The following is a 15,963-nucleotide window of genomic DNA, read 5'->3' as shown; positions in this document are numbered from 1 at the left end:
ATGGATGACCCAGAATGCCAAGTCATGCTGGCAGAGTGGGCTAACTGCGTCGCGGCCATATGGCCTCCACACTAGCTCCTCTGCCAGGGTCTCAACTACTAATTTACGCCTCCAATAAAGTTTACCCCTCTCTCTCTCACTATAGAGTGAGAAACTCTATGGACGGGCCCCTGCTTCCTTCTATGATGATGATGGTGTTAGTGTGCTTGGTTTTGATTTCTGTTTTGCTAGCTGTGAAGCATCGACGAATGGAGGTTTTTGCTTTGATGCATGTTTTAGTGCAGGCTTGGTGCAATTAACCGCTAAAATGCTGTTTTGGCACAGGATGGCGCAACTGCTCGCTCTCAACGCAGTTTGGCGCAGCTGTTTCACCACTCGACTAAGTAGCACGATAGGGTGTCCCAAAGATAAAAACTGTCGGGTGGACACCCTACATAGAGGCGATGTGATAGGCAAGGCGTAATAAGTGCTGAAAGGAGCAAGCAATTTTTTATGCAAGATTTTTGCATAAGGTGGTCCTTGATGAGTGCATTCGGTCTGCATGTTTTGGCAGCATTGTCAACAATTTATCATTTTCTTACTGTGTTAAACAAAGCATTCTAGTGCCTCTTTAAATGATCACTCTTTCGACCTACATATAGGCGGCCATCTTAACGTTGGCATGCTCAGTTGACTGCGTAGCAAGATGCGTGCAAATGGAAGGAAACAAACACGAGATAAGGAACATGGAAATGACCAAGATGAGCATCAAAAAGCTCATTTGGAAAGATAACAACCACCTTTAAAGGGTCCCGGCAACAATTTTTCTTAAAAACTGTGAACACACTGGAGTTCAATGCCTTCTAATGAATATATTCTCGTAGGAACTTTTGAAAACAACATGTGCATGCGCAAATGCTGATCTGATAAACGTGAACAAAAGTGCTGAAGTGAAACGTGCACGTGATCACATCTGCATTTAAAGATGGCTGCGATCTTAATGAATAAACATATGGCATTTGGAGTAGTACTCCTTTCATTTTTGTATCTTTTCGTTAGATTTTAATACGAAGTGCAATTCACCAACTATTTTTCGAAAGATTGAACTGAAATAATATTTCAGACAAACTAGCGAACCAATGATGCACAGCAGTCACTGATGTGGCAAGTGTCAGGCTGCTACTACAAGCATATCTGCAGGATCTGCAAACACTTTAGAAGGTCCCTTTGCAATGACATATACAAGCTGAGGATTAGTTGCTGCCACTAATGAAGTATGTAGTAATGGCGCACAAATACAGATGGCATGAAGGTTTAGTGAAGTCATTGCACTAAGGTTCGTAAGCGGAATGAAAAATTAAAACATGTATTAGTTGTGAACAGCTGTTTTTTTTTTGCAGGATGTACAATACTCACATACGACCCATCAGCCGTTAGCTGTGAGAAATATTATGGCGCGCAGAAAGAGCATCAAAAGTACTTTCAGCCTATGCCACTTCTGTGTAAAATGTCAGGTTGGTCATGAGGGGCAACTTGAGCTCTACATTTCATAAACCACTTGGCCCGCTCACTTCTGCTTTCAGGTATTTGGCTTGCAAGTTACACAGCCACGGCCGCCCGCTACTCCCGCTCCCCCAAATGTTTGGTGCACTATACCACGAATAAGCAGTAGATCGAGCAGCACGCTACACATACCTTCCTACACGGCAAACTGAGCGTGGCACTATTAAGAGTGCCAACGATATGTAAACCAAAAGCGTGATCTAGCTTGTCAACACGTCGGGCACACAAGATGTAAACCAAGACTCCGCGGCCGTGTTCTTTGCTCACCCATGGCTTGGAAGCCGCCCGATTTCTTCTTGTTGGCAGCAGCCGCCGCGTCCAACTTCATAGTGTCGAAGTCCTCCTCCTCTTCCGACTCGTCATCCAGAAACGATTGTGCAGCCTGCGTTTAAATGCATGACGGGGCATGCATGATATAGCCGTGCTGTTATGACAGTGGGCATTCAAAGCAAACTAGTTTAGTCCCCGCGGCAAGACATCACATCAGCCATTTCAAAACACAACTAAACACGTTGTCAAATAGTTTCGCGTAGAAATTTCGTTCGTTTAGCGCAACTTGCGCTGGCGGATTGAACATCGCACTTTACAAATACCAAAACATAAGAACTCACCTCTGCGGGCTGCTGTTTCTTACGCGGTTTCGCGTCATGCTTCTTTCTGGGCCCTCTTGACTTCTTCCCCTTCATGCTTCAGTAAAACCGAGCAACTACAGCGAACTATAAACGCTTTGCCTACGCCACGGCGACCGGCACATTGGAACGACAGCACGCACACAAGCAAAACACGTGTGCGTCGTGAGAATACTCGTCTCAGGCACCTTGATAGGAGCCGTGTGAATAGTGAAGGGAATTATACCGACGGTAGCGGTGAAAGCAAGTAGAATTTTTATTTTCACGTCTTCAATCACGGATGATCACGGTTTAGATATGTGTGTGTAAGATTTATCTAAAGAATAACAGTTAAACTATTTATATTGGATTTGAGTGAAAATATCACTTTTTAACATGGATGAAAGAAACAAAATAGGAAATACCCTGACTGCCATGAAGGAAAGAAAAACTTAGAAGTAAGCATCGCGCAATGCGATTGAAGCTAAACCTGTCAGCCCAACATATGCTCGCACATCAAAATGTGCGGTTGGCTTTTGTGTTCCCCATTGTGTTCCCCATGTGTTTTCGCTCTGCAGGCAGAGCCACGGCAGGGCAGTCGAACAAGCACGCACCGAATAAAAGCTATGGCATAGCTACTGGGAACCAAACGTCGCAGTAAATCTCGATTCTTGTTCCGTGATCTCGACGCGAAAGGTCACGCATAGAGAAAGAAATTCAACAAGAGCGGACATTCCCATAGAGTCCAGCGAGCGCCCCAAGCGAATGGGATTAGCAAGTACCGGTTTCGGTTTTGGGCGCGCGCGTTTTGAACGCCAGCTGGTACACGCCACGCCGACGCATTTATTTTTTTCGCTTCTACTGCTGAATCACGCGCGGCCTTGGCGCTAAATCGTAGTATCATTTAGTAAAATTGATTGCGAACGATACTTACAAGCCTCTATAGATCCTGTTCCACGTGCAATTTCATAAAGTAAACGCAAGACGTCTTCTGAAATGATGAAATGTTTATTTTCCTCCATATATATGCTCGTTCCGGGCTTGTTGTGCATCCATCCAAAGTTGCGGCACCAGGTAAGCAGCAGTAGTTGCCGTTCGAAGCTACACCGAACGCCATCAGCTGAAAAAGAGTAAATGACAAGCATGTGTAATTTCGGTATCTAGACCTAACAGGAATAGTGCGTGTAGAGGTGAAACGTGCCTAAGTGGTGAATGGACGCCATTAGAAATAAATTCACTTTTACATATATTTCGCAGAAAATTGACTCCTCGCAAACAATGCCGTAAAATATGAAGAAAACATCTGGTTTCCAAGCATTCCTCCCTTCCCGGTCGTTATTTCCCGCACTTTAAGAGCACAATTACACGAGTGAGAGCGCGTTTCCAAGACAACTTGACCTCAGCCGACGCGATGGTACGCAGAGTACACGGAGGCGGCCAGAAAACAGGCTCTCAGCCACACCACGTTACACGCTCGCAGAATTCCTTCTAATCGCACTCAAGACAAATGCCTGGGTGCAAAGCCCATTTTCAGTCGCTCAGAAGACAGAATTTTCAAGTTCTTGGTTTTTGAGCTCCTCGGCGTTATCCTGTGCGCGTCCTGCCGGCGCAAGCAACACACTCCCGTGTTATTTCTTGGCAATCGACCGTCGCGTTTTCGACAAGCGTGAGCAGCGAAAAAAGGTATATCATACGGGTATATGATGTTGCAGGGCGAAGGAAAGCGTCACGAACTTGCCCCACTAAAGTTCAGTACACGCCAAACTAACTGCCTCACCAGGGCCGAGCTGCTTTTCGCTAACTGCAGCACAACGCCAGGCGCGGCGCGCGTACCTCGATCAGAAGTATCCCGAGCACCCTCCGAAGCACCCTCCGAGCACCCTCCTAGCCTACGCCCCGATGTTGTAGGATTTATGGCCTCAAACGTTCATGCTATAGCGTGCGGGACTTGGCCGCCCAGGTACGGATTTCCAGGTTATCAGCTTGGAGGATTCTAAACGAAAGCCTTACACCTGTAGCACCTTAACCAGCCCCAATGCTTGGAAGATAGGGACCTGTAGAATTGTCTAGATTTCTCGAATTGGGTCCTGACAAAAGCCGATGAGTCACTGGACTTTTTGAGCAACATCATGTACCCAGAGGAAGCCAATTTTTACAGAAACGCCCAGGTAAATTTGCATAATAAACACTATTGGAGCGACTACAATGAGCACTGGGTAAAGCGCAATTGGCACCAGTACCAGTGGTCGTTCAATGTGGGATGCGGAATTTACGCTGGTGCTATAATCAGTCCCATCTTCTTCGATCACACACTCACTGGATAGGGTTACGTGGACGAAATACTTGAAGGAGTGGTCGATGAGTGTCTCAGCGAAGTCCTGCTTTCACGTCTTCCATTTCTGTGGTATCAGCAAGATGGAGCACTGGCGCGCATGCAGCAGCCGAGCACGAAACTGGCTGGATGTTACTTTTCATGCGCAATAGATTGGAAGGCACGGTCCTGACCACTCGATTCTTCAAGCATACCGGATTATTCAAGCATCTCCACGAATTCTTCAAGCATACCGGATGCCGCTTCTGGAAGCGGCATCCGGTATGCTTGAAGAATTCTTTGCGTAAACTTGTCGACAGACGGTTCTTGTCCCCACTCGAGAAAGGCAGCAAAGACCTCCCCGACGATAGTGGTCTGCAAGATCAACAAGCGTGAGTAAGCCATCCTCGGTGCGATGTCAATTGACTTTCGCACAAAAGCAGTCCCGGCCTCGATGACATCCGCGTCAAACTACTTAAATTAACATGGCATCATTCAGCTAACCTGCTCGCATCAATCTTCCAGCAATCCGTTGATTCAGGCTGTATACCGAACGACTGGAAATCTGCATATGTGGTACTTATTGGGGCCGAGTTCCACCACTGGAAAAGCTGGCGCCACCGTCGGCGTGACGTGGTATGAGGGATCACGTGGACACAGCGGCCGCTTCGGCTTCTTCGGAAGCGCCGAAGCGAGCTGAAAATGAAAATTTAAGATCCCGCCGGCGCTTTGGTTCTGATTGAGAGGGAAGGTTTTCCCACTGCGGGTGTCGGCTTGCCAACACTTGAAAGCACTATAAAAGGTAGTGGCTGCCTTTGAAGGCGTCCAACATAGTAGGCTACTGCTCGGTACCGCAGTGCCGGACGTACGCAACGGAGCCCGGTGTCAGCCTTCACACGTGCCCGCGGGACAAGAAGCTGCGTGAAGCTTGGATCGCGAAACTTAGAGCCGGCAAGCCCCCATCGGCTACAACTCGGGTGTGCAGCAAGCCCTTTCTTGAGGAAGATTTCTGCTACGGCGTCAGAGTTGTGATGTTCGGTGAGTAGCAGAAAGGACGCACTGAGACGCTCGCTCGCACACGCTGCCCAGCTGAAGTCATGAAGGTTTGATCTATGAAATTGTTGATGCTAGATTCTGGCAAGTTCAGTTGAACGGAAAGGGAACGGAAAGATGCACATCAAAGAAGAAGGCATATGCTCATGTTTGCGTTAGTACCAAACAATGAATGTACTGGATTAAGAGAGAGAGAAGAACTTTATTGTGTGCCCATGATGGGGTCAAGGAAAGGGGAAGAGGTGGGAGATCCTCTTCTGTTTTCTTCCACTTTAGGCGGCAGCCAGGGGCCCCGGCGGCGTCTTCAGCCATCCTGACGAGTCGGACTTGCACTTCCGGATCGGTGCTGAGCAGTGCGGTCTCTCACTGCTCCACAGACCTGATTTCTAAAGAAGAGGGATATTTCTGTTGGACGTGACCACGTTTGAGGGGCACGACCAAACCATGTGCTGAAGGTATGCCCTGCCTTTGCAGGTTTTGCATTCGGCTCTATACGGTCCTGGGTAACAGCGGCTGTAGGCTACAGGGTTAGGGAAGGTGTTGGTCTGGAGCAAACGCCATGCCACCGATTGCCACTTAGTTAATGTTCTGTGCGCTGCAGGGTACTTGGCCCTCACATGTTTACAATGATCAAGGAGGTCCCGATAGGACACCAGCCTGTCCCGGCCCGACCGGCGAAACGAGCGAGCGTCAGCGGTGGAGAGGTCGGCGTCGACTCGGTTGGTTAGACCTGGAGCCGATTTGGAGTCGCTCACTATGAATTCTGCAGTTGAATGCTCTGCCACTGAGCGGTGGCGTAGAGGTAGAACACCCGCCTCGCTTGCAAGAGGTCCGTGGTTCGAATCCCGGTGCCGGCAATTTTCCACCGGATTAAAAAAAAAAGAAAAAAAAAATCCGCGTGTTGATAAAATTGCATAAACAGGCCTGGAGTGTGGCCTGATCCCGGTGACCAGAACCGGTAACGCACTCCCTCACCAGAGCAGGATTGGCCACCCTGGTGCAGTACTTGGCCACAACCTCCTATATGAACAACACAATCAAACCCGGGCCCTCAGTCCCCAGCAGCTGTGAAGCAACTGACCACGGCGGCGGTCAGACCTGCGACGCAGCAGAGGGTGCTAAGAATCACTGGCTCCGGACAGGCCGCCATTGGAATATGAACCTGGCAACGTTTAACGCTAGAACGTTATCTAGTGAGGCGAGTCTAGCAGTGCTGTTGGAGGAACTAGAGGGCAGTAAATGGGATATAATAGGGCTCAGTGAAGTTAGGAGGCCAAAAGAAGCATATACAGTGCTGAAAAGCGGGCACGTCCTGTGCTACCGGGGCTTAGCGGAGAGAAGAGAACTAGGCGTCGGATTCCTGATTAATAAGAATATAGCTGGTAACATACAGGTACTCTATAGCATTAACGAGAGGGGGGCAAGTCTTGTTGTTAAACTTAATAAGAGGTACAAAATGAAGATTGTACAGGTCTACGCCCCTACATCCAGTCATGATGACCAGGAAGTCGAAAGCTTCTATGAAGACGTGGAATCGGCGATGGGTAGAGTGAAAACTAAATACACTATAGTAATGGGCGACTTTAATGCCAAGGTAGGCAAGAAGCAGGCTGGAGACAAGGCAGTGGGGGAATATGGCATAGGCACTAGGAATATCAGGGGGGAGTTATTAGTAGAGTTTGCAGAACAGAATAATATGAGGATAATGAATGCCTTCTTCCGCAAGCGGGATAGCCGAAAGTGGACGTGGAGGAGCCCGAACGGCGAGACTAGAAATGAAATAGACCTCATACTCTGCGCTAACCCTGGCATCATACAAGATGTGGACGTGCTCGGCAAGGTGCGCTGCAGTGACCACAGGTTGGTAAGAACCCGAATTAGCCTAGACCTGAGAAGGGAACGGAAGAAACTGGTACATAAGAAGCCGATCAATGAGTTAGCGGTAAGAGGGAAAATAGAGGAATTCCAGATCAAGCTACAGAACAGGTATTCGGCTTTAACTCAGGAAGAGGACCTTAGTGTTGAAGCAATGAACGACAATCTTGTGGGCATCATTAAGGAGTGTGCAATGGAAGTCGGTGGTAACTCCGTTAGGCAGGATACCAGTAAACTATCGCAGGAGACGAAAGATCTGATCAAGAAACGCCAACGTATGAAAGCCTCTAACCCTACGGCTAGAATAGAACTGGCAGAACTTTCGAAGTTAATAAACAAGCGTAAGACAGCTGACATAAGGAAGTATAATATGCTTAGAATTGAACATGCTCTCAGGAACGGAGGAAGCCTAAAAACAGTGAAGAAGAAACTAGGAATTGGCAAGAACCAGATGTATGCGTTAAGAGACAAAGCCGGCAATATCATTACTAATATGGATGAGATAGTACAAGTGGCTGAGGACTTCTATAGAGATTTATACAGTGCCAGTGGCACCCACGACGATAATGGAAGAGAAAATAGTCTAGAGGAATTCGAAATGCCACAGGTAACGCCGGAAGAAGTAAAGAAAGCCTTGGGAGATATGCAAAGGGCGAAGGCAGCTGGGGAGGATCAGGTAACAGCAGATTTGTTGAAGGATGGTGGGCAGATTGTTCTGGAGAAATTGGCCACCCTGTATACGCAATGCCTCATAACGTCGAGCGTACCGGAATCTTGGAAAAACGCTAACATAATCCTAATCCATAAGAAAGGGGACGCCAAAGACTTGAAAAATTATAGACCGATCAGCTTACTGTTCGTTGCCTACAAACTATTTACTAAGGTAATCGCAAATAGAAACAGGAACACCTTAGACTTCTGTCAAGCAAAGGACCAGGCAGGATTCCGTAAAGGCTACTCAACAATAGATCATATTCACACTATCAATCAGGTGATAGAGAAATGTGCGGAGTATAACCAACCCTTATATATATCTTTCATTGATTACGAGAAAGCATTTGATTCTGTCGAAACCTCAGCAGTCATGGAGGCATTACGGAATCAGGGTGTAGACGAGCCGTATGTAAAAATACTGAAAGATATCTATAGCGGCTCCACAGCCACCGTAGTCCTCCATAAAGAAAGCAGCAAAATCCCAATAAAGAAAGCCGTCAGGCAGGGAGATACGATCTCTCCAATGCTATTCACAGCCTGTTTACAGGAGGTATTCAGAGACCTGGATTGGGAAGAAATGGGGATAAAAGTTAATGGAGAATACTTTAGTAACTTGCGATTCGCTGACGATATTGCCTTGCTTAGTAACTCAGGGGACCAACTGCAATGCATGCTCACTGACCTGGAGAGGCAAAGCAGAAGAGTGGGTCTAAAAATTAATCTGCAGAAAACTAAAGTAATGTTTAACAGTCTCGGAAGAGAACAGCAATTTACAATAGGCAGCGAGGCACTGGAAGTCGTAAGGGAATACATCTACTTAGGGCAGGTAGTGACTGCGGATCCGGATCATGAGACGGAAATAATCAGAAGAATAAGAATGGGCTGGGGTGCGTTTGGCAGGCATTCTGAGATCATGAAGAGCAGATTTCCATTATCCCTCAAGAGAAAAGTGTATAATAGCTGTGTCTTACCAGTAGTCACCTACGGGGCAGAAACCTGGAGGCTTACGAAAAGGGTTCTACTTAAATTGAGGACGACGAAACTAGCTATGGAAAGAAGAATGATAGGTGTAACGTTAAGGGATAAGAAAAGAGGCGATTTCTTTGAGGGAACAAACGCGCATTAATGATATCTTAGTTGAAATCAAGAAAAATAAATGGGCATGGGCAGGACATGTAATGAGGAGGGACGATAACCGATGGTCATTAAGGGTTACGGACTGGATTCCAAGGGAAGGGAAGCGTAGCAGGGGGCGGCAGAAAGTTAGGTGGGCGGATGAGATTAAGAAGTTTGCAGGGACGACATGGCCACAATTAGTACATGACTGGGGTTGTTGGAGAAATATGGGAGAGGCCTTTGCACTGCAGTGGGCGTAACCAGGCTGATGATGATGATGATGACTAGGAATTCGTATTTGGAGGATGCCGTCATTGCCAGTGCAATGGCCGCCTCCTCCCCAACTTCCGGCGACGTCGTGAGGATCGCGCAGGACGCGATTAAATCGCTCAGTCGATTTACTATTGCTATGACCGCTGGATTAAGAAAAAGAAGCAGCGCGAAATCGCTCGCCGAGAAGAGCGATAAAAACACAGTGCGATGCAATTAAAGAAATAATGAGATTGAAATGTTCAAGAATTTATAAAAAAGAAAGAAACAGAAATATTGAATCATCGCGACGACATATCACAAGTTGCCGTAGGCGTCGAAGTCCCTATAGTTATAACAAAATTATCTTTGAAGAGCTTTGATAGCGTCCACACAACAACGATAGCTTGTCTACTGTAAAATGCTCGTATGCTGCTGCCTAAAGCTCATAGCACGGTGCGATAACGCGCTCGCAGCGAAAGCGAAACATTGTAACATTGTGCGCGGACATGCATGCAGACGCGCAGTCGGTCGCTGCGAACCCGTTTGATCGCTGCATTGAGGCTTCATTCTGTTATTCTCCATTTGGTTATACAGACAGCCCACTATAAAAACATATTTCGCATAGTTTTCTCTCTGCGATTGCTTACATTTCACGCAAGAAACCGGTTCGGGGGAGTCCATCGCGGCGACCGCGTGCAAAGGGCGTTCACTGTACGCGTATTCGGCAAAGAGCTAGCGTCTGTAAGCCATTCTGTGCTTTCTGTTTGCCAAAGGGTATTATTTCGACAGTAAAAAAAAAAAAAAAACTTCCGTCATTTCGAGAGCACTTACAAAAATGTCTAGGAGGGCTCCCGCGTAGTGTTTTTATTGAGCCCCGATAGCCAAACCTATGAGGAGCGTGCCGCGTTATCGCTCATACTACGTGAGCGGGGCGCTTCCGACAGATGGCGACTCCGTAAGTCCTCACCGCCAGTATTTAAATCTGGGAACAGAAATCACCCTACCAACCACAGGCCGATTTCACTTACGTCCATCTCGTGTGAGGTACTATATAGAGCGCATCATACAGACAAAAGCGATGGAACATCTCAGCCGTCACAATTTACTTCCTAACACCCAGCACGGTTACTGCGAAAAATTATCATGACAGACGCAACTTTTCGAACTTGTCACAGATCAGCACACAGTACTGCACATGTCCGTCTACACCGATGCCATCCTCATAGACTTTTCAAAAGCTTTCGACAACGTTCCCCTTAATCGCCTCATGTTAAAGATACGCAATCTGCGCCTCGATGAGATAACGACATGCACGGATCGAAGAATGTCTAAACAATCGGTGTCAGTCAGTTATACTTAACCGTTACATATATAATCCGACCCGAGCAACACCCCAGTCACACGTCAAACCTAATGTCATTTACAACGAATGAAATTCGTTCACAGTGCCATTTGTTTGCTGTCATACGGTAAAAGGTAATGATATTCGCCGAAAATGAAATTTCCAAACGGATGAGTTAGCCAACCTCAGGTGCCACACGGGCACAACAAATCACTTTCGTTCGTTATAATGCCTTAAGTTACGTAACGATTTTTTTTTTCGGTGGAGCTGCCACACGTCAAAGTTTAATTAGATTTGACGTGGTGATGCCGATGACAGCATCTTCTGAAGTGAGCAACTTTAAGGTACTAAATGAAAAATAAATGCGCATTTACAAGATTACTTTGCACCTGCATGAAAAGTGAATCATGAAAGCAAGCATATTATGGTGCCGTGAGCTTCGCTTTGTTACTGTCTTTTACAACGTTGCAACCGACCAAAGCAACTTTGGCCATTTCAAGTCAAATTCGAAGCCCAAAATCAACATGACGTCTGGCCCGTCGAAGCCGTTCCAATGCTGGCCTGAAGCTCACCAAGTACAACTGCTTGCAGAAGGGTTGCAGTTGAAAGTTATGTGTACATTATTTTTTACATAGTAGAGACTGTTTCATGTACTTCAATTATAGTGCAATGCGCAAGCTATGTAGCCGAAGGTACGCATTTCTTAGTAAAATTAGTTCTGGTGAACGCATTAGATAACGGGTGACATTAAGGCAAATGGCCTTAAGTTTGGGGTGCCACAAGGGAGTGTGCTCGACCCTCACCTTGTTTTAGTTTACATAACGACATAACATAAGTTTGTTAATCCGTCTCTTCGCAGACGATTGTGTAATTTATAAGAAATAAATTCCACAGCCGACGCGGCAGAACTACAATCTGATCTCTCAATGTGGTTAAAAGAATGGTGCAGCAATTGGCAAATGGAAATGTTCTGTGCTCGTCATCAATGTATTTGGTTGACTTTCTTTTAATATTCTGGGCACCTTGGACAACTACGATAATCTGGACACCTTGGTTTAAATTACTCGCTGTTTCTTTTTTCTTGTATTGTTGTTAGTATTCTTGTCTTCGATTTATATTGTTTATAAATGAGATTTATGTAATAATGTAAATCCCCACTATGTAATGCTCAATAGGGCCTTTAGGGTATAGAAATAGATAAATAAATAAATAAATAAATAAATAAGTAAATAAATAAATAAATAAATAAATAATACATTCATGCATGGATACATTTGCGAGTTTTAATTACGTGAAATAACTCAACTTTAGCTGTATTGAATGTTATGATTTTTTATTTCTTTCATAGTTCATACAAGCTATTAGGTAGCGTCAATTAGTACGCTGTCATCTTCCTTTCGCTCCACCTGTAATGCTTGTTTCTTGGCAAATGTTTATTGATGGTTGTAGGTCAAGAGAGTGATTGTGACAATTGGAAACTAAGGTCTTTGCCGGTTTCGAGTAAGCAAAAGCTACCGAAGGCCTGAAAAATGCATCGAATGCTAAAAAAATGTTTCAATGCACTGACAAACTGGTGGACAATATTTGGGCACTGCAAGTTTATTTCTAAGTTAGTTTCGAAAACGCCCATGTTTGTTAAACACACAAGATTTACATCAGTTTGTCGGCATGCATGATTGCGAAACGTCATGTTCGGTCTTCTCAACGGCGACGTTACTAGGTCTTGCAAGCACAAAAGAAATAATAAGTAAACAACAGCGAAGCCACCTCCGCTAAGCCATCGAGAATAGGTAAACTGACACCAGTTCACACAGCTGGGAACCATCCTTGAGCGTTGTGGTGAAAGGTGAGGGTCACCCTTCATTAGGCAATTTTTATTTACATGCGATGACACTACAACTCACATGGATATGCACCTTGCAAATCTATGGCGGAGGGTCAACCGCCTCACACAGCAATACCGGTATGAAGGAAAGCGTCACAAAGATCGCATGCGCCTTAAACATCAATACCGACTCATCAAGGAATACCAACAACAACTCGAAGCAGACACGTGGCACAATACGTGCGCGAAGCTTGGCCGGGAAGCCGGTCTAAAAAGGCTATGGCAGATCTTAAGGAGCCTGCTTGGGAGCAAGAAAGGCGCGCCTCCTCTCGCGGAGATCTTTTTGCGAGAAGAGCCTGCCGTGCTGGAGGACCGCGTCATCCGCACTTTCTTCCCACATGCTGCCGAGGTGCCTCCGGAACCGCTTCCTTCTGTCACGATAGACAACGCGAAAGAGGAGCTAGACACGCCCTTTACGTTGGGTGAACTCGCAGCAGCCCTTGCACAAGGCAAAACGAAGTCAGCTCCTGGGCACAATGGAGCGTCTTGGCAAGAACTTCGAAACCTCAGCAATGAAGCTCAAGAACAGCTCTTAACAATTGTCAATGAATCCTGGGAATCCGGACTAGTGCCAGATACACTAAAGCTATCTCTCCTCTACCCTATACCGAAGCCGGGCAAAGACCACATGAAACCAGCTAACCTACGCCCCATAGCTCTAAGGTCAACTGTCTGCAAATTGATTGAAAGAATGCTACACACAAGAATGCAGCACTGCATCGAATAAGTACAACCGGGTTTGCATCCTGCGCAGGCAGGTCTTCGGCCGAACATGGGCACACATGACTGCCTCTGGTTGCTCCGCAGAGTGATCAACCGTAAGTCTCGCAAACAGATGCCCGACTATATTCTTGCAGTCGATATGCGTAAAGCATTCGATAACGTGAAACAAGAGGCCCTCTTACAGGAATTGCCAACTAGGTACCCTAGCCAAAGAACATACAATTGGATACGTAGCTTCCTCCAAAGCAGACCAATCCAGCTCCATGGCAAGGCACAGGGATGGAGTCCGAAGACCTATTACTTGGATAGGGGAGTGCCCCAGGGCTCCATCCTCGGACCTATGCTGTTCAATCTGGCCGTGACACGTGTGGCAGAAAGTCTTGAGCGAGACACTTCGGCCCATTTTTCTATTTACGCCGACGATATAACAATATGGAGGGAAGCAGCGGATTATTTCGACATACAGAGCATGCAAAGTGAACTGCAAGCAGCGATCCTGAGCCTTAGCAACACTTTAGATAACCTCGGCTGCAACTCTCGCCAGAGAAGACGGAATTGATCAGCGTAGACGGAAAGAAAGCGACCAATATAAACAAGCAGATCACTTTACACATCGGCCAATGGACAAATTAGGATCCTTGGAGCACAGATTGCTAGCTGCAACAGCCCCCAGCTATGGATTCGCACACTAAAGCAAAAATGGAGACCGCTGTTGCACATGGTTAGACGAATATCGAGCAAGTATGGCGGAGCGCGTCAGAAAGCGTGCCAAACGCTTGCAAAAGTGGTCGTGGTTGGAAGGATTGTTTACGCGGCACCCGTGTACGAATTCTCTGAACGAGACCTCGGCGACATCGAAAAGTTACACAGGGCCACCCTCCGTACGATCACTGGGCTACCGAAGCACACGAGAAACGAGGACCTGCTCAAGCTCGTAACGATTCCACCCATACGAGACATAATCAGTGAAGCACGAATTCCAATGCGATCCCGATTGGAAAACACGACCCAAGGAAAACAGATCTTGACATGGGATAAACAAGTCCATGCGAAGCCAGAGCCCGCGGAAGCGACCATAAGGCCATCATGGGAAGCACCACTGGGCATACGGAGGCAACAACGACCTATTGCCAGACGAAACGCGGAAGCTAGAAAAATATTTGAAAAGGTATTGGAATTAAGAACGTCGCAGCACACCATTGACATCTACACGGACGCAGCAATCACAAACGACATAGCAAGCATGGCCTGGGTTAGCACAACTGCACCCTAACACAGTGCCTATCACACATGTCAGCTTCCCGGGGGTGCACCCTTGCACGCTGAGCTCTTAGCTATATGGGGAGCGGTCAACAGCATTCCCATTGACATGGGAGACATTGTAGAGCAGAGTGTGCGAAATAATTATCGGATCCTTACTGACTCGTACAAGGCGGTGACCGAATAAACGGCGCCTACGACAGATGATGTTGTGACCAACGACACCAGAAAAAAGCTAAAAAGAATACAGGACAATGGGACAAATGTTGAAATCCTGTGGACACCGGGGCACACTGGCACGGATGGGGGAAACGCAGCCGCTCACGCAGTTGCCGCGCAAGCGGGTGCTCCTCCCCACACGTACAGCTCCCCACACTCCATTTCCTCGCCAAACCCCGCGTACCAAAATCCATACTTAAAGATGTTGGCCGAAGGCTCTCCTAGCAGAGCACTGATGCATTACATTCGTACTAAAATAAAGGCAGACAGTAAACGGAGACTATTAGAAGCTACACCAGTACATGTGTTTGACGACAAGGGCGGGCTTACTCGCACGGAAGAGGTTTTTTTGAATAAGGTTAGGGCCAACGCTGCATACACACCACACATACTTGAGAAATGGCACCAACCCAGACAAGCTACGATTTCGAACACTTATACCCGATGCACACATTGCCAGGAGTCATGCAGAGCAGACTTGCAACACCTCATTTGGAGCTGCGCAGCTTTTTCACAAGGGAGATCCAACATTCAACATTTACTACACGGGGACATTAGGACACTGGGAATTGGAATACAAACTAACTCTGAAACACAGAAAGCCTTTGCGACATATGGCAGACAAAGTGGCCTGTTTCGAGTAGTGTAGAAGGGGTCGATCAGCCCATGTGAGAGCGGTGGAACTGAACATGCACCTGAGTCTGCATAAAGCGGAAGATCCAAGACAGAGATGACGATGTGCTTCAGCCAACAGTCCGGGAACTCACATTCCATTCCCTCCTAATCCCCCAACAGCGGCCTAAAGCCGTCCCCTTCCTTAAAATAAAAGCTTTATTCATTTTGCTACTAAAGTGCGCAGGACATGCCGCTATGATAATCGTCACGGGTAACCTCCACGCTACTGACGCTCTGGACTGTAGCATAGCAACCCATGGGTGCTCGCACTGCCGAGGAATATCTTTATTTTATTTATTTACGATACTGGTACTCTCATTTGAGAGCGTGGCAATTGGGCGATACAGTATACATGCATATTAGTACGCATCTAGGCAGAACGGTTAAT

General features: G+C 46.7%; 1 protein-coding gene across 1 annotated transcript in view; it reads right to left on the bottom strand.

Moving 5' to 3' along the window:
* LOC126537888 (ATP-dependent RNA helicase DDX54) overlaps positions 1 to 2,369 on the bottom strand; it is a 48,785-nt gene extending 46,416 nt beyond the window's left edge. The window contains exons 1-2 of the mRNA XM_055074520.1: positions 2,154 to 2,369; positions 1,810 to 1,924 (exon numbers count right to left, since the gene is read on the bottom strand). Of these exons, the coding sequence (XP_054930495.1) occupies positions 1,810 to 1,924; positions 2,154 to 2,228 (190 nt within the window). The 5' untranslated portion in view covers positions 2,229 to 2,369. The remainder of the gene's footprint in view (positions 1 to 1,809; positions 1,925 to 2,153) is intronic.
* Between the last annotated feature and the right edge of the window lie 13,594 nt (positions 2,370 to 15,963).

Source organism: Dermacentor andersoni, chromosome 4 (genome assembly GCF_023375885.2).
Source record: "Dermacentor andersoni chromosome 4, qqDerAnde1_hic_scaffold, whole genome shotgun sequence".
Classification (NCBI taxonomy): domain Eukaryota; kingdom Metazoa; phylum Arthropoda; class Arachnida; order Ixodida; family Ixodidae; genus Dermacentor; species Dermacentor andersoni.
This window is presented reverse-complemented; position numbering and strand designations above follow the sequence as displayed.